The sequence below is a fragment of the Pelophylax lessonae genome (assembly GCF_965119305.1).
Source record: "Pelophylax lessonae genome assembly, chromosome: 9".
NCBI lineage: Eukaryota > Metazoa > Chordata > Amphibia > Anura > Ranidae > Pelophylax > Pelophylax lessonae.
In genome coordinates, this window is record NC_138776.1 from 223,409,679 (window position 1) to 223,437,167 (window position 27,489).

At 46.8% G+C, this 27,489-nt stretch overlaps 1 protein-coding gene across 1 annotated transcript in view; it reads left to right on the plus strand.

Moving 5' to 3' along the window:
• The window catches only part of TMEM132A (transmembrane protein 132A), a 669,669-nt gene that overhangs the window by 339,503 nt on the left and 302,677 nt on the right, over positions 1–27,489 (plus strand). Inside the window, exons 6-8 of the mRNA XM_082267409.1 lie at positions 20,795–20,981; positions 23,282–23,425; positions 23,508–23,689. Of these exons, the coding sequence (XP_082123535.1) occupies positions 20,795–20,981; positions 23,282–23,425; positions 23,508–23,689 (513 nt within the window). The remainder of the gene's footprint in view (positions 1–20,794; positions 20,982–23,281; positions 23,426–23,507; positions 23,690–27,489) is intronic.

Genomic DNA, 27,489 nt, shown 5'->3' on the forward strand with positions numbered 1-27,489 from the left:
GCATGGATCCAGGCTTGTTGGTTCTCCACAAGGACAGCGATTCTGGTCACTGCGACTACCTTTGTCTTTTGGTCCAAAACGAAATCCAGCCTTGGTCTTGTGATGCTACTTCATCTCCTTCCCTCAAGTGATGGGTTGATACCTGTGAAAAGAAAAGAAAGGTGCGAGCAACTTTTTCGTTCCACTTGATTCAAAATTCCAATTTACTTTTTCTCAACTCGTCTTTGATTGTCCTATTTATCCTTTCCACTGTACCTGAATTCTGGGCAATGCAAATAGGAGCACTATTACGGGGTATACACGGTTTCCCCTCTTTGCAAATCAATCCTGTTTCAGGATTCCTTTGCAAAACAGGATAACACCAGTCCTCCAATTCTAGATGTTCATGTTTGGCCTTATGTGTTTGTTTGTGTTGTTCCTAATACAGGTGATGCACCTAGCAACATATGCTTTCACTAATTTAGGCCTGTAAATGCAAAAAAAACTTCAGTAATACTTCATATGTTCTTTCCCACCCCCTGTGTCCTATTCCATCATACTAGGCAATAGACAGTGGGGCGCTAGCTGCGGGGATACAAGATCTCCCCTCTTTTAGAAAAAAGGCCACTCTCAACTTTTTCTAAACCATCACCTAATTCCTTAAACCTGTTCTGTAGCATGCGTTTGTAGCTCTAATAATGTGTGATCTTTTGGCCTGACTTTCAGCTCTACAACCAGGAACCATCTACAAAAACATCCTCTGCTCCCTCTATGGCTGTCTAGATATATTATGTCTATACAATCATGTTGTTGTGTAACACACCCTTTAATCCCAGTAACCCATTTAAAACTGGGGCCTACCTAGGGCAAAAGATGTGGCCATCCCTATTACCATCTCACAAGATGCTATGTTTGGAGTCACCTCAGGCATGCCTTAGACCTGGACTGTGACCATCTTTGGACAAAAACTATAGGGCAAAGTCCACCACCATACTCTGGGCAAGTACACCTGTCATGGTCTTACAATTGTCCCTTGCATTAACACAAAACATTTTTCCATAATTTGGGAGGCCCAGTGCAGACGCTACAACCATAGCATTTTTCAGATACATAAACGCATTCAACATTACTTGTGACATTTCTGGACCTGTGGCTTGTCTCAAAATTTTGTCATAAAATAGGAGCAGTCGGATCCATTGTAATCAATGATCCTGGTTTTGTGGGCGGGCAAGACCCACTGTGGGCTGGCAAGACCCACGTGACTGACTCTCCTTTTCCCCCTCTGTGAGAACAAAACCAAGGTAAACAACACTTTCCTGATACCATTGTCATTTTTCCTTTGACACTTTGTGTCCACATACATGTACTTTTCTCAATGAACTCACTCGCTCTGACTGGCCTCCACAGAGTGACTACATATGTTATCCACATATTGTAGCGGGACTGACTCATGAGCAGGTGTCCATCCCCTCTTGCGTGGTCTGGAGAACTATAGAGCAGACAACTAAAACTGTCTATTTAGCCCTGAGGCATTTCTACACCAGGTCAGTTACCTGGACTGATTAACAAAACAAGAAACAAAGATGGCCGTGTCTCCTCGTCCACTAGGACGGTAAAAAAAACGCATTACTTCAACCAATCACTGTAAAGTGGGTAGCATCGGATGGTATGGCTATCGGTAGAGATGGCACATCAGATACCACTTGCATACTACATACTACAGTCAGATAAAACTAACATTTTTTTGGCTCTGTGCCAATCTTACTAAAAAAAACTTTTTGGCCTTCTGCCAATTTAACAAAAACCTGTCCAGAGGTTCCCCTCCCTCAACAGAGGACTCCCCTAAAATATCACCCAAAAACTGAAATCAGATAAAAAGTTAATCTGATTTGAAACTTTTGGCTCGGTGCCAATAGGGTCCAATGGTCACACTAATTGCGGTAACCCTTTCTGTCCCAAAATAAATTCCATAACTTATAACAGGAATGAAAATATTTAAGTTTGAACCCTTTCTTGGCAAGTAGCCAATTCTCAAAATTTTGCACCAGAGCTCCCTTTTATATTTAGGGACACAAGGGACCCATTTGTAAAATGTAATTTCTCATTATCTATAATTCTATAAAAAATAACCTCAAAATATCTTGCCGACTACGGCGAACTATGTTTTGCCTGATAAAAACTGTATTTGTTCACTATTATTACTCTTCCCAGAGGTTCCTATGCTTTATGCACAAATGTATAAATGGCAAAACTCCAAAAATCCCATAAAAAGATAATTGCATATGTTTGGCAAGCTGAGACCCATAGTCCCACGAGCTGGAACACGTAGTCCTATCAGGCTCCGCGCAAGAATTGACCCCCTCCCTAGGAATGTGGGAACCACCTTTCCCTAGAAATGTACCAACGTCAAAGCCAACATCGCAGTTTCAAACAATTATGTATGTCTAGCTTGGAAAATGAATATTCAGAACAACAAAAAACAGGGGCGCCATGTTATCTCGTGAGGTAACACTATTTTAAATGTACCTTCGGCCAAGAGTCTGTCTAATGTATGCCTGACTTCATACTCCCTAACAAACTAAGTGGACACCTAGGTATTATTCTGAAACCGTGCCAAATGATTGAGTACTCTCCTGACTCTTCTATAATTGGTAAAGGGGGGGGGGTTTCTAAATGTCTTGGTGGGGATCCCATTGAAGGTTCGGCTTCTAATGTCTCTCCATTCCAGAATTCTTGTGATATGGAACTGCTAATCACTCCACAATCCACGAGAACTAGAAGATTCATGCCATCTACACAAAGTGAAATCATAGGCAGTTGTTGGTAATTGAGAGACACACGGGGAAATGCCGAGTCCCCGCCTTCTGGGCACCATCATTGTTGCGGATATTGGGGCTGCTAGTTAATGTTAAACTTAACTCTAGGCTTCTGTTGCTGTGGCTGGTCAGCTGCAGGTGAATCACCGACACAACGTTCCTCAGAATGGCAGTCCCATTTGAAGTGATTTGAAGTGATTTTGATCCCCACAGCTGAAACAACCATTCCTCTGCTGGGGTCTATTATTAAAAGGGGGCCTATTCTGAGAATGCTCTGCTCTGCCCCTGAATCCCCCCTTGCCTCTTCCACTTTGATAGCGTCCCTGATAGGGTGTCTAAAAAATATGTAGCAACGGGCTGTTTCTCTCTGGGGAGATCAAAACATCCCGCCGCATCCTTTTCTGTTAAGGCTTTCTGGAAACCATCCATGTCTTTGTTTGTCCAGTCTGAAACTTGCTGTTTCACAATCACCATGTATTGGGACTTTAAATTATTGATAAATGTCTGAATCATGAGGCTGTGCCGTTCCTTGGTGACACTTAAACCGGCCTCCTGATTCCATACATTTTTAAACCTTGTCCAAAATTCCAGGACTGTTTCACTTGACTTCTGCTTACAGGTGATTGCTGTGGCAAGTGAAGGATATAGACTAGCAATGGGGGCACCAGGGGCATACGAGGGTGGACATCCCGAATGACCCAGATGGGATTTTTCTGTATTTGAGCAGAATCTCTGTTTCTCCACGGCGTGGAGACCTGGAGCTTCTTTGCCTTTCAGGTTACTTTTCGGCCTTTTTGTCCTCTTGTCTGTTTTATTAATCTCTGTCCAGATTGCTAAATTATCGACCCACGGGTCTGTATATGTATATCCACCCGATACCCGGGTGACACACGCTTTGCATGTCTCCCCCCGGTTCAGGTGGGGGGATGTTCTTAGACTGACTTTTCCCCATTCCCAAGGATATCACAAATATCTCTCCCTGACAGAGAATACGTACAGATTATAAAGCTTTCTTTTCTGTGATATACCTGACTCTTAATATCTTCTAGGCTAAAACCTTTAATACATTTCACATAACAATGTATATTAATTCTTAATACTCTAACTTAAGGTAGACCGTTCTTCTACCTTAATTTACTTCCAGGAATATTACTCACCAAATATTCCTGGCCATTTACATAACAAGACAATAAACAAATACCAATATTCTCTCACTCAATAAGACATGTCTCTATGATTTACACATTCACATAATTACTTGTTACCATGGTAACCCTTTATGGTTTCAAAACCCTCCTTCAAGCCACTGATGTATATAAATTAAACCCATATACTTTTGGACTCGGGTGTCCCTTTTAGGACAAAAAGAAAAAAAACCCTTTCCGAGTCTTGACCAATACCTCCCGGGTACAGTGGCTATCAAGAAAGTTTTCCTACCATTTATAGACAAACAATACAAATTATCTTATACTTCTATGCGACAGAGAAGGAAAGCTTAAAGATTTTTCAGACACAAAACGAGCAAATTTCTAACACTTCTTAAGTCTCCCTGAGACTAGCAAATTTCTAACACTTCTTAAGTCTCCCTGAGACTAAATATTTCCCTGAAATATTTCAATTATAGGTATGTTGCGTGTGTTCCCGGAACACACCAACCCCTGTGGTTCAATTGGATATGAGTCTAGCCAGTGTCCCCCCCGGAGCCGCACTACAATCGGTTACATAGAAAGGAGTTTTCTACTTACCGGGTGAGTGTGGGTGTCCGCGGAGAGTGACTCTCATATCCCGGCATACGAGCCCCCAGCTGTTAGTGTCTGGAACCCCTGGTCCCAATGATAGTACCGTACTATCTATAAATTCTTTGCTCGTTTTGTGTCTGGCAGGCCTGGGAGGCTGGTTTCTGGAAATAACACAGACGGAGACAGATGTATAGTGAAACCAAGCTCTCAGTTTATTATAGGCTCGTTGCGGCTTATATAGTAAAGATAAAGGCATATAATCATAGGTATAGGGCACTTGTTACGTTCTTATTGGTGAAACAGCTTCAGGAGACAAAAGGTCACCTTGGGGAATAATACCATATAGGACATATATCTCGTGTGACTAGAATCACCTGACACAGCCTTATCGCGAACTGCAGAAATTTTCCATGGTACGTAGGCACTTTTCATATCTTGTGTAACTAAGGTCACATACACACACAAACACACAGCTTATAAGACATTAATGCATACAAAATGGGGTAGAGACATACAAAATGGAGGACACATAGAATTTGATATCTCCCCATCTCCCACAGACCTCACAAATGCGCTTTTGGAAGAATGGTCAAATATTCCCATAGACACACTCCTAAACCTTGTGGACAGCCTTCCCAGAAGAGTTGGAGCTGTTATAGCTGCAAAGGGTGGGCTAACTCAATATTGAACCCTACGAACTAAGACTGGGATGTCATTAAAGTTTATGTTCGTGTAAAGGCAGGAGTCCTAATACATTTGGTAATATAGTGTACATGCAAAAAATTCTTCTTCATCCTTTTGCTGCCTGTGTTGCAATGTACGTGAATAAGCTTGTATAGACTTATGTATTTTTTTTTTTTTTAAACATTTTATTGAAAATTTTTATAGGCATACAGGTAAGGTCACATTGAATGCGTATACAAAATTTAGAGAAAACCAAAATGCAGTTTAAACAAACCTCTGTAGTTGTAGCATAAACACGTGACAAACGGCACATAGTCAATAACAAAGAACCTATTGAAACGTATAAAAGAGAAGAGGCACATGAGCTAGTCCAGAAAGTCAAGGCAATATGAGCAATAGGGAAAGCGTTTGAGTAGCAAGAAGGGTTCGGACTGATAGGGAATGCGCGCCCTGAAGGCGAAAGGCACTGTGGGATCCCTTGGCTGTATTAGAGAGAAATGCGGTCCATGCAATGGAAACTTAGGAGGCCCCTGGGTACACGAACGGGGGGGCAGACACCCCCAAGGGGAACACACTGTGTCCGCGGTCCCCGAACGTGCGCCCGAGGGGGGCTGTGAGAGGACCATGCTCAGAGATAGAGGGAACAAGGGGATCAAGCAGAAGGGAATGTTGGAGAGGGCGGATAATTGGTAGGTGCATGTGGACTACTAGGTCGTCCACAATATTTTAGTGAATGGGGGGAGAGATAAGAGGGTAGAACAAAAGGGGTGGGAGTGTGGCGACGAGACAGGAACAGGAGGGATGGTCAAGGAGGAGAGAAGAAAGCAGGGAGAAGAAGAAAAGAAAGAGGAGAAAAAAAAAGGGGGGGGGAGGTATAAAAACGGAAGAACCCGTCACATCTACGACTGAAAGAGGGAGAAAGCTACCAGTTAGCCTGCCGCGCCTAGTAGTTTACTATATTCGGAGGAGAAGGAGAAGTGTAGCCAAGTGGCCCAGGTGGTGTAAAATTTGTCAGGGGAGTCGTGGGCTTGATGGGTCAGGTCTTCCATCTCCGCTATCCTACCCACTCTGCGGAGCCATTCCGCTACAGTGGGAGGATGGGGCGACAACTAGCGACATGGAACGCACATTCTCGCTGCATTGATGAGATGGAGAGTCAATGATTTCTTGTATGCTTTTTGTGGGATAAGCGTATGGTGGAGGAGGTACTGAGCCGGGGGAAAGGCTGGGGAGTAGGTGGTGATGTGTTTAATAAGAGAGTGGACCTTCTGCCAGAAGGGTTTTATAAGAGGGCAGTCCCACCAGATGTGAAGCAGAGTACCGGTGTGAGTGTTGCACCTCCAGCACATAGGAGACGTGTCCGACGAAAATTTGTGCAAAATATCAGGGGTCCTGTACCATTTAGAGAAGATTTTAAAACCACTTTCTTGCACATACACATTCCTGGAGCCCTTGTGCATGTGGGTGAAGATTCTATCCCAATCATCTCCACTAAGTGAGATGGTGAGGTCCGCTTCCCAGTGATCACAGAGTCGAGCGACCCTAGGGGGGGGAGTCTCGGCGAGAGGAAGGAGTACAAGGGGGAGATTAAGTGACGCTGGGGGGTCTTACGAGCGCACAGGTCCTCAAAGGGGGTGGGATCTCTATGCCATGCAGTGAGGTCATTGGTGTGTAGTAGGAAGCTCCTGATTTGCAGATAGTTGAAGAATGGGATCTTACATTTGGGGAATCTCCGTGAAAGGTCTGAGTAAGTGAGAAGGGAACCCTCCCTGAAGAAATGAGCTGCCCAGTGTGGGATGTCAGTCAAGGGTACAGGTGGATCGAGGCACACCAAGCCAGGGAGGAAGTCCGGATTATGACATAGGGGGACCATGGGGCCCAGACTGGAGGATATGTCCAAGGTTTTACAGAGCTGGCGAAAAACAAGTAGGGTGGGATGTGTAAGGGGGTGTTTCGCGCTGGGCGCCGGAGTGGAATTGGGGCTAGACCATGGTAGGAAGCGTATGGGGGAGGGGGACATGGCGTCCTCAAGAGCCACCCAGTCCTTCGTGAGGCGACCACTGTGCCAGTCAAAATCCTAGACAAGTGACAGGCCCAGTAATACCTCTGAAGGTGGGGTAAGCCCAGGCCCCCGAACGATTTTGATGTGGTTAGGAGATCCCAAGACAGCCTAGGGCGTTTAGAGCGCCGGATAAAATCGGAGCATATTCGTCGATAAGAATGGAAGAATACATGGGGAATTTTGATGGGAACCGTTTGAAGGACATATAGCAGCCTAGGGAGGATGTTCATTTTTATGATGGCCAATCTGCCAAACCACGAGAAGGACCCATGCTCCCATTTATGCAAGTCTGAATTAACTGCCGTAAGAATGGGGGTGAAGTTCTTTGCGTATAGGTCGGACAGCTTGGCCGGGATCTGAATACCCAGGTAAGTAATGGCCTGAGGTTCCCACCGGAAAGGGAAGTTCTGTTGGCAAAAAAGTTGAAGGTTCGCCGGTAGGGAAACGCTCAGTGCCTCGGACTTTGAGTAATTTATTTTGAGATTGGAGAGTGCTTGGAACATATCCAGATCCCTCAGGAGGTTTGGCAGAGTGGTTACTGGTTGCGTGAGAAATAATAAGATATCATCGGCGTATGCCGCGAGTTTGTAGGATTTGGCACCTACAGTCACACCAGTAATGTCCGGATTCAAATTAAGCTTGCGAAGTAGGGGTTCCAGGGTAAGGCTAAAAATAGCCTTGTCGTGCCATTCGACAAGGAGAAGGCATCCGACAGGTGGTCGTTGACTCGCACCCTGGCAGTGGGGCCGGAGTATAGGGCCCGAATAAAGTCTAGCATCCTGCTGGAGATGCCAATAGCTTCCAGGGTTTGCGATCATGTAGTCCCAAGCCACCCTGTCGAACGCCTTCTCCGCGTCGAGCGACAGGAGAAAGCCTAGTGTGCGGGAAGAGGTGAGCCAGTGGTGGATGTTGAGGGCCTTAATGGTGTTGTCCCTGGCCTCATGGCCCAGGACAAACCCCACCTGATCGAGGGAGATGATGCTGGGGATCAATTGTAGGAGGCGGTTAGCAAGAATTTTAGCGTAAATCTTAATGTCCACATTAAGTAAGGAAATGGGCCTATAATTGGTAACCAAGGAAGGATCCTTGCCTGGCTTTGGAATCACAACAATGTGGGCCTCCAGGAGGTCCGGGCCAGGGGCTGGAGAGTCTGGGAAGGCATTAAAGAAATGTGTTAGCGGAGATAACAATAGCTCGGGAAAGGACCTGTAGTATCCCACCGTGAGCCCATCGGGGCCTGGGCACTTGCCAGGTTTGAGTTGCTTAAGGGCCAACGAAATGTCATCCGTGGTTATCGGGGCATCTAAGGATTCAAGATCTGCAGCAGGCAGCCGGGAAGGAGAGTGTTGTTGCAGAAAGGACCTAATGCGTTTGGCGCGGTCTACGGACGAGCGTCGGGAGGGATCCTTAGGTAAGTTGTACAGGGAACGATAGTAAGAAAGAAACTGGTCAGCTATGTCAATATTGGAGGACACCTTACGACCCCTGGGGTCAGTGATAGAGTGGATCGTTCTGGCGGCCTTCCTGGCCTGGAGCACTCTCGCCAGCATGCTGCCGGATTTGTTGCCAAATTCGTAAAAATTGCGCTGCAGCAGGGCGAATTTACGTTTAGTGGATCTACCCATTTCTTCCAGGAGGTCCTGCCTAGCCTGTGTAAGGGCCAACAGGGTTTGTGCCACGAGGGATTGCTTATGGGAGCGTTCGAGGGCCTGGATGCGAGCGGTGAGAGATATGATACGTGCCCGCCGTTCCCTACTTCTGTTAGCTGCTAGGGCAATGAACTTCCCCCTGACTACACACTTATGCGCCGCCCATAAAGTGACCGGGGACATCTCAGGGGAACCATTTTCTGTAAAATACTGGCGCAAGGAGGTGGCAATTTCGGCGGAACAAGTCAGGTCAGATAAAAGCGAATTGTCCAGGCGCCAGGTGCGAGAGCGACGGGTGTCTGACCGCATCTGAAGTGTGATGGAAATAGGATGGTGATCCGATAGGACCATGGGTTCTATGGAAGCACGTAGCAGGGATGGAAGAGCGTGTTGGGAAACAAAGACGTAGTCAATCCTGGAGCACTTATTGTGGGGGTGGGAGAAGAACGTGTTGTCCCGGACATCGGGATTCAATGTACGCCAGGCGTCGTGCAACAGGAGGTCATGCAACAGCGTCTTGATAGCTCGCAAGGCCGAATACGGCAGCGTGGAGGTGCCCGACGACACATCGAGCAGCGGGGAAAGGGCAACATTAAAGTCACCCCCCACCACCAGCGTCCCAGCCTGGAATTCCGTTAAAAGGGAAAGTGTACATCGAAAAAAGGGTACGGACTGTTTATTCGGGGCATAAATATTCGCAAAAGTGAACACTTGACCTTTAATGGTGCACTTAACGAAAAGGAACCTGCCATCAACGTCCACTTTAGTGTCAATCGGAAGCATCGGGCATGACTTTGAGAATAGGATAGAGGTGCCTTTTGACTTGGTGTCAGCTGCAGCAGCATTGAAGACCATTGGGTAATGGTAGTTTTGTAGTTTGGGTATCGCGTCCGCCCTGAAATGGGTTTCTTGCAGAAACACAACATCCGCCTTTGAGCGGCGCATCATGAGAAGCAAATTAGAGCGACGTTCAGGTATATTAAGACCGCAAACGTTTAGGGAGAGGAGTTTTAGCGCATCCTCGGGTGATGCAGGCGCACGGGCAGAAGGGCGGGAGGGCTTAGGCGGGTGAGCCATCTGGGGCGGAGAGAAAGCAAGAAAGAAAGAGCAAGGGAAGGGAAAGAGCGGGAAAGAGGAGGAGGAAGAGAAAAAGGGGGAGGGAAAAAAAGAGAAAGATAGGAGAAAGAAAAGAAAAAAAAAGAGGGGGGGCGTGTGGGAAGGAGGGGAGGAAACACACAGAGGGGGGTAGGGGCAGGAGAGGGGAGGGTGACCGGGGGGAACGGTAAAACTAGGTTAGCCTGGGGAAGCGGCCCGATATCCGGGGGACCTCCCCACCAGCAACGGGGCCGCAATACCAAAGGTGTAGTGAGCCTTGCACTAGAACAGGTAAACTAGGTGAGAGCTGTAACAGCAAGGGACACTAAGGGGGGTTGGAGTGGACCAAACTGGGACCTGTAACCAGGGGACCACTCAGGGACGAGGCACCCCGCCCAAGGACCAGTATTAGTTTAACATTGTCGGAGGCCATAACGTAAGAGGGCATCTAACGTGTAGGTCAGGGAAGTCAACATGGCAAGCTGGACTCCACAGGTGAGAACACACAACTTCAGTACAAGAAAGAACATCCTAACCAGGAAATTCAGATAACCGGGGTAAAGAACCTGGGTTGGAGGATAATGAAGGTGAAATGGCAACAAAGGAGCCTCTCCGTGGAGATCTAACGTTGAGGGGAGGGACGTGTATTGATGAACATGTACCATGACCCCCTGTGACCCCAAGCCTATACGTAGATAACACAGGATCAAAGGAGGCGAAGAATGGTTAAAGAACTCAACAATGCAACAACATGACACTGCAAGGGTGCACCTAAGGTAAGGCGAGATGACCTCCCCCCCGACCCCAAACTGGGAAAGGAGGGGGGAGAGGCTACATCCTCGTCCCACCCAGCACAGGAGTAACGCGACCCCCCGCCACACAGCTTGCGGCCAATTGTAAATGTCCCCGTGGTAGGCAGGAGCATGGTCCTCACAGGGTGTCAGGCCAATAAGGCGAGACGAACATCAAGGGGTTGAGGACATAAGGGGGGGGCGAGACACCCCATCACCCCCCTGTGTGGCGGAAAAAGTAACGCGCACCCCCCAGGCTAGGAGGACGAGATCAGTAAGTACAAACAAAAAAGAGAAAAAAAAGGGCACCTGCATAAACAAGGGTGCATACCGAGCAGGATGAGGTCGGTCAATGCCACAGCGGGCCGATTGGGCCACTTAGCCGAATGCGCGGCTCGACGTCATCAGAGAAGGTGAGGGCGGAGAGGAACTGCAGCCCTAGGGACCCTGGCTATCCCATGGAAGGCCCCCTGCACGGGGGCGATCGGCGCAAACATCCCCCACCACCTCCGAGGAGGAAGGGAGGGAGAAAGGGCCGAGACCCCCGAGCGAGCCGACCCCCCACCGTGGAGAGGAGCTGTAAACGAGACACATCAGCATGGTTGAAGCTGTAGCAAATACTGTACCAAAACATGCAAACAGTAGACAAAAACAGTCCATGCAGGGGGGGTGAAGTTCGTCTCCCCTGGCCGTAGGGGGTGCAGGGAAGGGGGAAGGGAGGGAGAGGCTAGGGGAGAATGAGGCCAGTCCGACAAGGCACCCTCCGGGCTCTGTATAGGTCCAGGGGCCAATTAGAGGTAGCGTAGGAGGCTCACCTTCTTAAGAGAAGGGACTGTTAAGGATACCTGATGGCTGGGGCAGAGGTGGCTGTCAGCAGAGCGTTCCACGGGCATAGTGCAGTAACGTCAATGTAGAGTGCCTGCAGAAACAAAACGGGTGAGAGGAGGAACAGTGGGGTGATGGTCGTCACACACGTGGCAGAATGTCATCCAACGGAGAAGAAAACTGGAACAAGGTGGGGAGAGAAGCAGGGCAGAGGGTGAGATGCAGTTTCAGTCCCCTCTGCGAGCACGTCGTTGTTGCGGTGGTTTTGAGGGGCTCGCCATCTGCGAGGCAGCTTGATGGGCAGTTGCAGAGCCATTCCTGGAGGAGGAGCGTCGGCGTCGGGAACGTGACTCTTCGGCATCCATCGGTTCATCAGCACGGGGGCCGTGCATGCGGGGTCCTACATGAAATTCCGCATACCAATTGGGAAGGTCAACCAATGGGATATCCAGGGTGGAACAAAAATGTGGCAATTCTTCAGGCACTCGAAGTAGAGCCGTTCGGCCGAGAGTGGTAGCCGAGAGGCAGAAGGGAAACCTCCATTTGTAAGTGATTTCCTTAGTGCGAAGAACTTCCAGCAGGGGTCGCAAGTCTCTACAGTGCTGCAATGTTATGTTGGATAGGTCCTGGTATATTTGAATGGCTGTACCCTCATATTCCATGTGTGCCTTGACACGGGCCTTGCGCAGGATTTCTTCCTTAAGTTTATAGTCCACTAAACAGCAGACCACATCGCGCGGAGGATCCCCCTCCCTGCCCCTTGGCCTGAGGGCTCTGTGAATGCGTTTCATGTCGATACGGGACTGCGGTGGGCGTTCCAGCATCATGTTAAAGAGGCCTAGGATCGCGGGTAATAGGTGATCTTGTTCCACGGATTCTGGCAACCCCCGCACTCGCAGATTATGGCGCCTTCCCCTGTTATCTAAATCCTCCAAATGGCGTTGAAGATCCCTCATCTGCAGGGAGTGGGTGTCCAGGGTCTGTGTAACGGATCTAAGCACTCTGCCATGTTGAGAAGTGGTCTGCTCAACATCAGACACTCGACCGTATAAGGCTTGCATATCCTCCCGCAGATCCATGATGGCTGCCCCCAGGGTCTCCTTTATATCCGTCGCCATGGCACGTAAATCGTCCATAGACAGAGAATGGGTGGCGGTTCCGGGGTCTCCGAGCCCGAAGCAGTGACCGTAGCATAGGAGCGGATGGATGGCTGGGAGTTGGAGGTGACAGGGGAAGTGCGGCCTGCAGGCGCCATGTTAGTGCCCTGCGTCCAGAAAATCTCTGGAACGTTTTGGCTGATCCACGATCCTATATCCCTCGGGGACCGGGATCTAGAGGCAGAGGACATCCTGGATGTGGAGCTCATGCTTGCCGGGCTGTTATTACTCTGAGCAGTGGCTCCTGTGTAATTAGCTGTTGGTCCTAATGGCGGGGACTCCTGGCCTAAGCTGCCATCACGTAGCACGGCCGGACCACGCCCCCCTGGGAGGTAAAAAGGAAGGCAGGGGGGGTTGCTGTGAGGAGAGCTGGGTGGTAGTGGCACTGATGACTGTGCCCAGTTCTGGTCCCGTGCACGCGATCGCGCTACCTGGCAGGAAAGTCCGTGGCTTCGCTGCACGTACTAGGCCGCAAATGTAAAAGTTCACAAAACTGTCCAAGATTGGCCTCAAATTAATGCTGGGGGCTAGGGGGTCCCAGCTGTGCAGTTGAAAGTTGCGGATGGAGCTTAGGGAGGGAGGATGGCCGTGGATTGTACTCGGGACCGGCGGAGCTCTCACCTACAGCGTCCTGCTCCGATGGCCGGAAGTCCCCTGTATAGACTTATGTATATGTGTATAGTACTGCACTCAAACTTAACATTTCCACATTTTTTACGACTCTGAAGGCATTGCTGCATTATGGATCTTTACACAGCTGCGTGCATATTGCCCTTGACAACAACTCACTCGTGTCCAGTTCCAAGTAAAAAATGCTACATGACTACAAATGCTGCATTTTTTCGCTCCCTGTGTAAAAGACCTTATATTCACCCTGTCCTAAAATAACAAAGCTCACTTATTGTACTGTATCTATGGAGGAGCAAGCTAGGACAGGAACTGTATTAGGACTACAGAACACCACCCTTTCTCCTCTATTCCATAACGGGGTGTTCTGTAGTCCACAGAGATGCTAATTACAGTCAGCAGATGCAGAGAGCCCAGCTTGCTAGTTTTCTGAAAGGATCAATTGGATTTTTTTTTTTACTTGCACTGTCAAGATTGTTCAAAAATCTGTCATTTGGTCTGATCGTTTTTTTTTTTCGTCCAGTTAATGGGCGCAAATAGAAAATTATTTTTTAACTTTTCAGAGCCAAAGGAACAGTTTTGAAAATCCACCGGCCGAACGATAAACGAATGATAAATTCAAAGGTTAATGTGTTTCTCGGCAGACCTGTTTGCACTAGGTATATAGCACAAACTGAACGAAAAACTGATTCATTTATGTCCATTGAACGATTTATCATTTGAAATTCGGTCATTACATGATGGTACGATTGTCTGCTCTCGTGGCCGATTTTTCTTTTTTCGAAAATAAGTTTGCCCGATATTTCGGCTAGTGTATGACCAGCATAAGTTTAGTGAATATGGTGGGAAAAAAACGGAAAATTGTATCATATTTACCGTAATTTTCCTTTCCTGGTGCCTATCCATGGCAGCATACAGGTGATAGAGCTCCGCCTTGACTCCTCCTTCAGGACTAGTGAATAGCATAAAAGAAGACCTAGCCCCCTATCCCATCATTCTCAGTAATATAGAATACCAGGGTGGGAGCGTATGCTGCCATGGATACGCACCAGGAAAGGAAAATTACGGTAAATATGATACAATTTTCCGTTTTCCTGGTGCCTCCATGGCAGCATACAGGTGATAAATAACTAGCTCAGACGGGTGGGTTAATGCTGAACTTAAAGTATTTTAATTGGTTACAGACATAGCCGCTTGGATTGCTTTCCTTCCAAACTCCACAGTCGTGAGAGCACCTGGATCAATATGGTAGTGCCTAAGGAATGTATGGCGAGAAGACCAGGTGGCGGCCCTGCATACTGTTTCCAAGGAAACATTAGCCCTTGCTGCCCAAGAAGCCGAGACTGCTCGAGTTGAACGAGCGTTCCCTCGCGACGGAGGGACCATGTTCCTCGTCTTGTAAGCCTTTTGAATTAATTTAACGACCCAAGAGGCTAACGTCCTGTTGGTTGCCTCCTTGCCTCGGTTCTTGCCGAAGGGGACCACAAAAAGTCTCTGAGAGCTCCAGAAGGATTTGGTAGAGTCTAGGTAGGTCCTGAGTACTCTAGAGAGGTCCAAGTTGTGACATGCACCTGAGTCCGTATCCAAGAATACTGGTAATGCCCAGGGTTCCAGGAGATAACACAGGGTTGTGACTTTAGGAATGAAACCACGAAGAGGGCGAAGTCCCACCCTGTCTGGGAAGAAGGAAATGTGGTCCTCGCCTATTCCTAAGGCGTGTAGTTCTGAAATCCTTCTCCCCGAGGTGATGGCCAATAGGAATGCGGTCTTGATGCCTTTTCTGTAGGGGAAAAAGGCTGATTCGATAGAGCTTGAAGTACCAAGGACAGGTCACACTGAGGATATGGATGTCTGACAGGTGGTCTGATTTTCAGGACTCCCTTGAGGAAGGTTATGACCAAAGGGTCCTCAGCCCATCTCTTATTGGTTGCGGCTGAAATGGCGGCCACTTGTATCTTGAGAGAGCTTAGGCTAAGTCCTAGATCAAGACCTGTCTGGAGAAAGCTGAGGATATCCGTTGTGGAAGGCGAGGCTGGGTCCAGCCCGCGTCCTGTGGAGAAGGATAAGAACTTGTTCCATACCTTCGAATATACCGCATTCGTGGAGGGTTTTCTGGCCTTCATTAAGGTGTTTATAACCTCCGAGGAACAACCTAGGGCCTGAAATCTTTGCCTCTTATGTTCCAGACTCGAAGGTCTAGCTTTTGGGGATCTGGATGGGTAAGTCCTCCTTGAGATAGAAGGTGAGGAAAGGGGGAAATTCTGACCAGTGAGTTCACAGAGAGATACATGGCCAGGGTAAACCAAGGTCTCTTTGGCCAAAATGGCAGGATCGCTAGTATCTGCACAGGTTCCCTGAGGAGTCTCTGAAGGAACTTCAGTATCAACGGTCGGGAGGGAAGGCATAGGCTGTGTTGAAAGTCCAGGGGCATGATATGGCATCCACTGCTTCCGCTTGAGGATGTGGTAGGCGAGAGAAAAACCTTGTTAGTTTTGTGTTCTCCGAGGTGGCAAACATATCCACCTGAGGGGGGTTCCAGAGATTGTAGATCTGGCTGAAGATGTGGGGATGCAGGGACAACTCATTGATGTCTACAAATGATCTTGACAGCCTGTCTGCCTCTGTGTTTGAGCTGCCTGGGAGGTAAACTGCCCTTAGGTCCACGAGATTTCTTTATGACCAAAGCATCACTGGCTCCACTTCCCTGAGAAGAGACCTGCTGCGGGTTCCGCCCTGTCTTTGCAGGTAGGCGACTGCTGCTCTGTTGTCTAGACGGAGAATCACTCTTTGACCCTGCACCAGAGAAGCTAATGATGTTAGAGCTAGGAAGGCCGCTCTCATCTCTAGGATATTTGAGACTATTCCTCTTGTGGGGTATGGCCATCTTCCTTGTACCCTCGTTCCCTCGCAATGGGCTCCCCAGCCTAGGCCACTGGCGTCGGATGTAATTGTGATCCAGGGAAATGAGCCTAGATGACAAAAATTGTATAGATTCTTCCGATCCGTCCACCAGTGCAGGCTCCTGCGCATCAAGCTGGTTAGGAGGATTCTCTGAGAAAGACGCCATCTCCTCCATTGCAACAGGAAGCCCGTCTGAAAATACCTTAAGTGCCAATGGGCCCACGGAACCATGCACGATGACATTGTGCCTATGAGGCTCAGACACTGGGATGCCGTTAGATGGTGAGATTTCATGACCCTCGTCATCCTCTGCATAATAACCTCCGCCTTCTGGGGAGGCAACGACACAGTTCCTAGTAGCTGTGTATTGAAAAGTATGCCTAGGTAGATCATTTGTTGAGAGGGGACAAGCTGACTCTTGCCATGATTTATGAGCCAACCTAGCTCCGATAGGGACCGTAGGAGTATATCCCTGTGGGAAATGAGCTGTTGGCTAAGAGAAGGATATCGTCCAGGTAGTGGTGTACTCGTAAACCTTTTTCCCGTAATGGTGCCAGTGCTGAAATGAGGATCTTCGTGAACACCCGAGGTGAGGTGCAGAGGCCAAAGGGGAGAGCCTGGAGCTGCAGGTGGGTCTGACCTACCTCAAACCTCAGGAATCTCTGGAATATTGGACTGATTGGAATGTGCAGGTATGCATCCTGTAGGTCGATTGAAATCATCCAATCCCCTGGCTGCACCACCTGGATGATCGTCTGTAATGACTCTATTTTGAAACTCTCCAGATCTATGTATTTGTTGAGCCTTTTCAGGTCTATTGCTGGTCTCCAGTCTGAGTCTCCTGTCTTTTTTCGCACCAAAAAGAGAGGGGAGTAAAAACCTGTAAAGTGCTCTGCTGTTGGAACTGGGATAGCTGCCCCTTGCAGCTGGAGTAATTCTATGTAATGTGTTAAGGTTTGAGCCTTCTGAGGCGACGTTGGGACTTCTGTTTCCTGAAATGAGGACCGAGGAGGAAGATGAGAAAAATTCCAGGAGTGGCCTGAACGAATTGTTGATAGGACCCAAGGATCCTGGCAATGCTGGATCCATTTTGGAAGAAAGAGTCTCAATCTTGCTCCCACCTGAAGAGCCGCGTCCCTCTGGCATCAAAAAGGTTTTGTGGCTTCTTGCGGAGTAGTTAGGGCTCTGTTTTTACGGAAAGCAAGAAAAGAAGACTGCGTGCCTCTCCAGGGTCTTCTGCCGTCTCTCTGTGGTCTTGAATTCCTGAAATCTCTGACGGATGGAAGAAATTTAGCCGTATGGGCTCTAGGATTCCTAACTTTCCGATCCTGCGGCAAAAGAGCTGACTTTCCTCCCGTTACTCTTTTAATGGCTTGGTCTAATTTTTCCCCCGAAAAGAGCTTTGCCTTTAAAAGGAATTTTACACCAAGATTGTATGGACGTCAGGTCGGCCACCCAGGGCTTTAGCCAAAGGGCTCTTTTAGCCATAACTGAGTGTAGCATGGCTCAGGCTGAGCAGCGAATTGTATCGATGGCTGCCTCACCAACGAAATCTGCTGATAATCTGAGCTCCTCCAGCGCTTTGATTATATCCTCTCTGGGGATCTCCTGCCGTAAGGCTGTCTCGATGTTATCCGTCCAGGCTCTGATGGCGTTAGAGACAGAGGTAAGGGCAATCGCTGGTTTGCACGCTGCTCCTGCTGCGAGATGGCCCCTTTTAAGATCTAGATCGATCCGTCTGTCTAGGGGATCCTTGAAGGAGGCAGAGTCATCCAAGGGGAGGGTGACATTTTTGGCTAGACGGACTATAGCCGCATCTACCACCGGCATGGAATTCAGTGTCTGTGAATCTGATTCACCCAGAGGATACAGTTTACTGAGGCGGCCAAAGGAGAATTTCTTGTCCGTTCTCTGCCACTCATCTTGGATTACCTCCCTGATTTCTCCCATCAAAGGGAAAACAACCTGTTTCCTCTTGAGAAAGGGGAAGTACCTCTTAGATGTTTGAGGGGGTTCCTCTGCATCTTCCCATGCGATCGCCATCTTAACCGCCTGAATGAAGGAAGGTATCATTGCATAACTGAACCCTGAGGGTTCAGACTCCTCTGCCGACTCCTCTGAATGCTCATCCTGGGAGGGCTCCCTGGCTTGGCGGCCTAATGGAGGTAGGGGAAGACTGGCAGTTGAAGGGCCTGGTGCATCAGAAACTGCCTGCTGGGCCTGGGTGCCTGGAGTAACTGTTTGAGCGGGAACCAAGGCTGCCAGCTCCGAGAAGGAATCCTTCATTGTTTGTCTCAGAAGGTCGGCAACTTGTTGGCTCTCTGATTCTCGGTCAGCCGCATAGTCTCTAAGACAGCTCTTGCAGACTAGCTTGTCCGGAAGCGGGGTAGCTCCGCAGGCCCAGCACTTCTTCCTTGAGGAGCGGGATGGAGGAGAAGGAGAACGGTATTGATGCCGTGACCTTGACCTGTCATGGGATCTGTGCCGAGATGAACGGGACATTTGATCCGGGCTGTAGTCCTCACGATGTCTGGAGGATTTCCCAGACCTTTTGGAATGTGCAGGACTGGAGAAAGAAACGAACGGGTATCTCCGTCAGCCGTGCTCTCTTTTTTTTTTTTTTTTACTTACCAACAGTTGGTCACATACCTATTGCAGGGAGGATGTTGATTACGGGATGAATGGCTCATGGTGGGATGGCAGGAGGATCAGCTTAAAAAGGAAAGAAAAAAGGTGCGAGAAGGAACAGATAATTAAAAATTGTACGAATATTGCTGGTGGAAAAAAGGAAAGCTCTTTTTTTTTTTTACCAGCAGGGCTTATAGGACCGGGAGAAGCAGGGCGCCACTAAGCAGAAGAGGTCCAGAACTGCTCTCACAGGCCGCTTAAGTAGAGTGAGGATAATTATGAGGGGGGGGAGGTCCAGGAATCACTTTGATCACTTGCAAAAACTTTTAAAAGGGAAAAGGGCAAAATTGGCCCTGTTTCCCTTAACCAAGATGGCCGCCGGAGCGTCATGGGGCCGCGCATGCGCACTGCACACTCGGCCCGAACGACGGAGCGAGGAGGAGACGCTGCAATGCCGCGAGCGGCCGGGAAGACGTTGCATACACTGAGACAGTTGCATAAGGTAGAATTAAAACAGTACCGACTTTTTTTTAAACTGGAAACTTGCAAGGATGGCACAGAAAGAAGGGAGGTGGGGGGGGAGAAGCTGCAAGGGACAGAAGCCACACTGAAAGAAAGGCATAAAACTAAGCTGATCCTCTGGCGACTCTCACCACGCCAGAGGATCCTGCGCACGGGAGAGGCTCAACCCGGCGGAAGCTGCCAACGGCAGAGGTATGGACGTGCTGCTACTCTTCACCAGTCAAGAAGGTATGAGGAAAAAAAGGAGAATGATGGGATAGTTGGCTAGGTCTTCTTTTATGCTATTCACTAGTCCTGAGGGAGGAGTCGAGGCGGAGCTCTATCACCTGTATGCTGCCATGGAGGCACCAGGAAAATGTTTTTGCTTGCACATTTTTGAATAATGGATGTGAGCAGAGCTTTATCTAATTCACCAAGCTAAGGTAGAATTCACTTGTAAAGTGAGCAGCCTATTTGCTGTCAGTAAACCAACCCCAGAATGTCTCCTCACACTCACAACCACCAGTTAGTGGTAGAATAGTGTAGTTGTAAATTCCTCATTGATTAGGTTTTCTTTTATTTTTTTTTATTTTTTTTTTTTTTTTACTAGTGAGTGCCCAAGAAAGTATACCACCAGATGAATAATTTCTACAGAAGTTTTGTAATCCAGCAACCACTCATCCTTGTACCATGCCAGAGGTCCTCCTTTAATAAGCTATAACAGCTTCACATTTTTAGTTTACATCGTTTAAAACTTCAGTGGATTTAACACTTGTGAATATACTATGCTATGAATTTTACAATTCTGGAAATCCTGAAGAAGTGAGGAACAGGAAGGCCTCTTTGTAATTCCTGGACCTGCAAGTGCTACACTGTGGATTTATTTTAATGTTATAACCATTGAAGGTTTGATTAGAACCCCTGTCATGTTTTTATTGTTGTCCGCATCCGTTGGGGAGATTCACACTTCTTATTTGTCCTGTTTACAGTTATCACTGAGAGTGAAAGTAAAAGAAAACCCCAAATTTTGAGTTGCCACCAAAGCAGGAATTAGAGGAGAAATGTTTCAATAGGGACATTAGTTCTGTAGGCAATCAGGGATTCCCTCATTTTGTGGATTTTCTGTCACTTCCTGTTTTGGCTGAGAGACAGGAAGTGAAGGGAAATCTCCTTAATGGGACACAAACCGCAAATAAAACACTGACAGGGATTAAACTATCCAAATGGGGGAAAGAAAAGTTTTGCCTTCAGATTTACTCTAAAGTTCTTTAAAAGTGTGTATTCAATTTCAATTGTCAGTGTTGTAAACATTTTTTGTTCATTCTCCCTTTTTTTTACAGGACTCATCCAGTTGTTGCTCTCTTGGATTTTCTTGTTGGTAATGTTTCTGTAGGTTCTGCTGTTTCACGAAGAATCATGTTCCAGCTGGATGGACCTGTGGCAAGTGCAGCTTCAGCAGGTTTTCGGGGCAGTGCTGAAGTGCTGGTATCTGATCGTGATCTTAGAGCTATTATCCCACTGGTGAAGGTACAAATTTGAATGAAGATTTATTGGTTTCCCAGTATATGTAAAATAATGTGTATCTAAATCCAAAAAACAAAAATTGTATATACAGGAGATTACTAATCATATACTGCAGTTTAGTAGTCCTTAGATGTGGTGGCTGCATTCATTTTCTTTTTGGGCTAAGTACAGGATTACTGCAAGTGCATAAATTACCTGTTAATCCTGATAGAAATCCAGTATTCTTGTATACTGAACTGAAATCTTGTTATCAGCTTTTCAAGCTATCCCTGTAATTTATTTTACACAGCCATTCTTAAAATTTAGGATCCATGCACACTAGCTTAAAAAAAACCCTCCTAGAAGCAGCTTTTGGTTTTTTTTTCTGATACTAGAAGAAGCAAATAGTGCTATCATATGTGTCCATGCACACTATTTTAGTCTAGAAGCATTTTTGAAGCTATAGCATGCCTTTCCTGAAGACCAGGCCTATTTCTGACATCTTTTGTTTACACGTTAAAATCTGTATTTTTTGCTAGAAAATTACTTAGAACCCCTAAACATTATATATATTTTTTAGCAGAAACCATAGAGAATAAAATGGCGGTTGTTGCAGTAATTTATGTCACACTGTATTTGCGTAGCGGTCTTTTAAACGCAGTTTGTTTGGAAAAAATACACTGCAGTGAATTAAAACAAAACTAAACAAAGTTAGCCCAATTTTTTTGTATAATGGGAAAGATTATGTTACTCGGAGTAAATAGATACCTATTGTTTCATGCTTTAAAATTGCGCACACTCGTGGAATGGCGACAAACTACGGTACTTAAAAATCACCATAGGCGGCAAAAATTTTAACAGTTACCTGTTTAGAGTTGGAGGGAGAAAACAGGCGCCACACTAAGTGCAGTATATCAGGATGACATATTTATTTAAACCAACGAAAAGGTACTCACAAACGGTTGTGAAAAACCAGCATGACAATAATGACCTGTTTAGAGTTACAGAGGAGGTCTTGCGCTAGAATTATTGCTCTTGCTCTACAATTGCGGCGATAGCTCACATGGGTGATTTAACCACGCATTTGCGGGCTCAACTGACAAATGCATTTTCTTTGGCGCGTGAGCGCAGAGGGATAGGATGCTTCGATATTTTTTTCTTCATTTTATTTTTTTTTACACTGTCCCTTTAAAAAAATTGTTTCTGATCACTTTTATTACTGTCACAAGGAATGTAAACATCCCTTTTGAGAGTAATAGGCAGTGACAGGTACTCTTTATGGAGGGGTCTTGGGTCTAAAAGACCCCAAACCCCTCCTCTGCACTTAAAAGTATTCAAAACGCCTAGATCAGCGGTTTTTAAAACTGTCCTTTTTTAAATTGGAGCCGTTGGCTGCCGAGTAAACCGGAAGTGGCGATGTGACATCGCTTTCGGGTTTTCACATTGAAGACCCGTTCAAAGCCAAATACGGCTTTGTTTGGGACTCTGGCCAGCCGGTTTACGTGCCGACTGGTGGCTCGGGTCTCTCAGTTGGACTAAAAAATGGTACCAGGCATTCTTCCGGTAGAACCACTTCAGCAAAATGACATACAGGTACATGATTTTACAGGAAGTGGTTAAGGAGCAGAAAACTATTTTTTTGCGTATTTAGGAGCAATTTACCAGCAGAGAAAAAAAAAAGTGAAAGCTCATAGCTGCTGCTAAAAGCTGGCACAAAAACTGCTATTATAAGAGTTTTTTATTTAGCATTTTAGCCTATCATGTGCATGGAGAAAATAATTTATGTATATGGTCAAGTAGGCCAGCCATAAACGGTTTGAATCGTTAATGGCCAGCCTGAATATACCAAGTTGATGGTTTAACTTAGGCACAACCAGCCCGCCAGATTATCTTACGCAGGGGTATAGCCGCTAGCAATAATTACTGTCTTCTCCCAGCAGAGACGGCACCCCCCCTGCTGGGAGTAGGCAATCGCTTGGCAGGAGGGATTCCCCTGCCAGCGCTATCCTTGTTGATGAGGAATTGTTTGAATTTCTTTCATGTGACCCGTGGTTGCAGGAAAAAATTTTGGACTGTGTATGGTGGGCTTAGCAGGCGGAATAAACCTTTACTTTATATTTCTTAGGAAATCCAATTATAGCAGCTGAAAGGGGACACTGATGAGGAAATCTTACTGCTGCTACCCACAGAAGTAAAAAAAAGAAAGCAATACATGATTCAGCTTGCTGTTTCACTCCTATATTTCAAATATTTGTTTGACTAAAGTGATCCTTTAGGTCTTGAACTATTTTTGAACTAGTTTTTTTTTTTTTTCTCTTCTGCAGTCAAATGAGATTTTAAACACAGCCCTTTTAACTGGCATTTCTCAGAAAATCCCGGTCAGAGTGCTGGCTTTGGAAGCTGGTGGACATGTAGTTGATGTTACCAAACAGGCAGGTTGTGAAACTCCCAGTGCACAGATTGTTCAGGTCTGTATCATAATTTTTTCTAAAACTGAAATGTGGCAATTTTCACTAGATTGATCGTTCTGTAACCATGTTTTCTTTCCAGGTGTCAGATGGCTGTGATTTTCTGTTTGTTGGTGGTAAGGAAACTCAGGGGGCTGTGGATGTGAAGGTGGAGTTTTGGTTAGAACGTCTACGTTCCTCTCTTTCTCTGTCTCTTTGGGTACCTCTGCTTCCGTTGAGAGTTGAGGTGTCAGACACAAATTTGCAACGTTTGCCAAGTTCAGGGTAAGATTTACAATTTTAAAGTGTATATTCCTAAAGGGAACCTGTCATATGCCCCAAACAAATTTATTAAAGTGTATATAAACCCTAACAATGAACTACTCTTATTTGTTTCCCTTTGGTCTATTTAATAGACTATTGAAAGTTTTTTGTTATGTTTGTTAGCTAAAGCTGGATTACACTATACAATTTTCTTTAGATTTTTTTCCTTTAGACTTACCAAAACCATATAATATGAGGTCATACCTAAACACTTCTAATTTGTTTGCAATCAGGCAAGCCCTTGCACTACATAGTTGAAGGTAAATCTAAAGGAAATCTACCAACAAAAGTTGTATAGTGTATATCCAGCTTAAGTATCTTTGTTAGATTATAAAGATATCTTGGACCTTGCCAGAAATCATGAGGGTAAGCTGATACTTTCTTGTGCTTTCTGCCTGTGATTACTGTTACTTATTACATTGTTTCCAGGACTACAGAACTACCCCCATCTATGTTATAAAGAAGGGTAGAGGGATGGGGTTTCTGTCATCCTACATTGTTTCTGTTGTTCTGATACAGAAAGGCGGGTGAGCATTGCCATTCTAGGACTGATAGTGTGTTACTAGCTGAATCATTAGGTGAAATTATATATACCTAAATATCCACTTGCCGACTGTAATACGTAAATGTATGTTGCAGCTTGAAAGTGGTAGTTATGGCTGAAGCTGTCAGCCATAACCCCGTTTTTTTTTTTTTCCTTCAGCCGGCGATTGGCTTTTTCATGAAAATGGTCAGAGCAGCTAATTAGCCGCTGGATCACTTTCAGAAGCAGCAGGAGGGGTTTCTTTCGACCCCCCCCCCTCCCGACGCTCGCTGATGTTTCTCAGGCTTACTGTTTTTATCAGCATGCGCAGGAAACTCTCCGACAGTTTGCAAGGCTGCCCATTGAGGTGAACAGAGACCAGATTGTCTCTTATCACCTCTATGATCTGTAAGGACCAAAGCAAAAGATTTTAATTTTTTTTTGTTTTTTTTCTTTACTTCTTCAATCAAAAAGGTTCTTATTTTGTCAAACACAATACAATGCATAAGATCAAACAATCAAGTGGAGAGAATCTGACACCAGTAGAGGTTCGCAGTGGCAATTGCAATCAGGTGACGGTCAAGTGAGTCAAAAGTAGAACATACATATAAAACAAATCATGCAGGATAATAGAACCCAGCCATATACCAAGGTGAAAGGGAGAATGGGACAATAGGGTGTGACTTTCATGTAATCTTGCAACATTCCCTGCCACATAAAACTCAAAACAGTTGAAAACTTGGAGGAAAATGGGAGAAGACCTGCCACTATCCACCCCCCCCCCCAAGGGGATTTGGGGATTGCTAAATACCTGGCCAGGCCGAGGTCTCCGAGCACCATAAAGGTTGCGAAACATCCGGAGACACCCTCCTGGGTCCAGTTGAGGGGGATTCCCAGACTGATACCCGGGGATCCTACCATTCCTCAGAAATAGTCGACATGGCCCTCAGGGTCCATCTCTAGAGTTAAAACCATTTTTGCAGATGGAAGGGGGCAACAATGGCAGGCCAACCCAACTATATCGCCAACTGTCATCGGTTGATACATCACAACATACAGACACAACAAGAAAGGGGGAAAGAAGAAGAGTGGGTGGGAATAGACATAGCGTAGGAGAGGGGATAGTCAATGGAGGTAGTCACCGGGGGAGTTAAAAAGTAAGCAGGGAAGGAGAAAAATCAATTTCATGCTACAATGTGATCTTGAAATGTAGTGCCCACGGCTCCCAGACACTCTCAAATTTGAGTACCCAATCCTTTAAGATCACAACCATCTTTTCCTGGGCCATGATCCAGGAGTTTTTCCTGGTTACAGCTTGATAAGGTACGGAAGGCCTTTTCCAGGCTCTGGCCAAGGTGAGTTTAGCGCCCAGAAGTATAAAAAAAACTAGGGAAAGTGAATGCCTGGGAGCCCTGAGATTGTACATGTGTAGAAATGCCGCTTGAGGGGTTTGTTCAATTGAAAGTGAAGTGACCCTTCTGATGAGGTGAAATACCTTATTCCAAAAGGAGCGTATCCTAGGACACGACCACCAGGTATGTAAAAAGGTGCCCCGTTGGTGGCATCCCCAGAAGCATAATGCCGAGGAACCTGGGTACATAATCGCCAATCTGGTGGGTACTAGATACCATTGTGTCAGGATCTTAACGTTAGCCTCAATTAGGGTAACGTTCATCATTCCTTTGAAGGACTTGTGAAAAATCTTATGCCAGTCTTCCAGCAGTAGCTCTAATTCCAGATCTCGTTCCCATCCAATAGCATATGTAGGCTTATCTCTGGTCTGCGTGAGGGCAGCATAAATGAGGGAGATACCTCCTCTCATATTTTCAGATTCCGAGCACCACCGCTCGTAAGGGGTTAACGGTCGGGGTTGAGGGCCCACAGCGTTCGTAGGAAGTGTGTGAGTTGGGAAAAGCGGAAAATCTCGGTAGGGGGCATCTTAAGTTTGGACGTGCAGTGGGATAAGGAAAGAGGGCCAGTGGAGGATATGAAGTGGCCAATGCGATACAGTCCCTTGTCTGTCCACCATTTAAAGGCTGCTATGTCATGTCCGGGAGGAAATTGGGGGTGATGGTAAATGTGCATTAAGGGACGTAAAGGTGAGGCAATGGATGGGTTCTGATGTAGGCTCCTACACAGAGCGATAGAATGTGACAGGGAGGGCGCAAGGATAGCAGGTTGGAGTTTGGGGGTACACCAGGCTATATAGTCCAAGGTATGGTTAGGCACCGCTTGGCGTTCCATCGCCACCCAGTCCGGCTTGGGGCCCCGGAGGTAGATCATAGAGAATTGGGCCAACTGGGCAGCCTGAAAGTATTTCCAGAGGTCGGGCAGTGCCAAACCCCCCATCGTCCGGGACCGGAGCAGGGTTGCTGTGGGGCAGCGATATCACTTTTTACCCCAGACGAAATGGACAATCTGGGATTGTAGAGATTTAAGGTGAGCTTTGGGGACCGCCACGGGAAGAGACCTGAAAAGGTATAGTAAGCGAGGTAGGAGCGTCATTTTAACAGAATTGATCCTGCCTATCCAGGAAAGATTATGTGGGTTCCAGGTCAAGTCAGCTTTCAGTTTGCGGAACTGGGGTGGATAATTCGCTTGATACAGAGTGACAAAAGTGGGAGTGAGCTGAATCGCCAGGTAGGTGAGGGACGAAGAGCACCAATTGAAGGGGAAAACGGCTTTGATTGACTCATAGACTGGGGGAGGGACCGTCACGTTGAGGACTGAGGATTTATCAAAGTTGACTTGGGGACCCGACGCCAGGGAGAATCTGCGGAGGAGATCCAGGACGTTGGGGATGGTAGTGACCGGAGAGGATAAAAAGAGCAACAGGTCATCCGCGAAGAGGGCGTATTTATGTTCAGTTGGGCCGCAATGGATCTCGCGGACGTCGGGATTGCATCGGATCGCTATGGCTAGAGATTTGATTGCTATTGCAAAAATAAGAGGCGACAGCGGGCACCCCTGTCTAGTTCCCCGTTTAATAGGAAATGGGTCTGAGTAATGGCCAGCCGTGCGGATTTGGGCAGTGGGGGGAGGAATAGAGAGCTCGGGGAATATTCATGAATTTAGGGCCAAAGTCCCACCTCTCCAGAATCTCGAAGAGATAGGGCCACGTGACCGAGTCAAAAGCTTTGTGTAAGTCAATTGACATAATTAAGGCTTCCTGAGGGGGTTTGCCATCCCATCTGGAATTCAGCAGAGAGATGATGTCTATGGCTCTTCTGATCTGGTC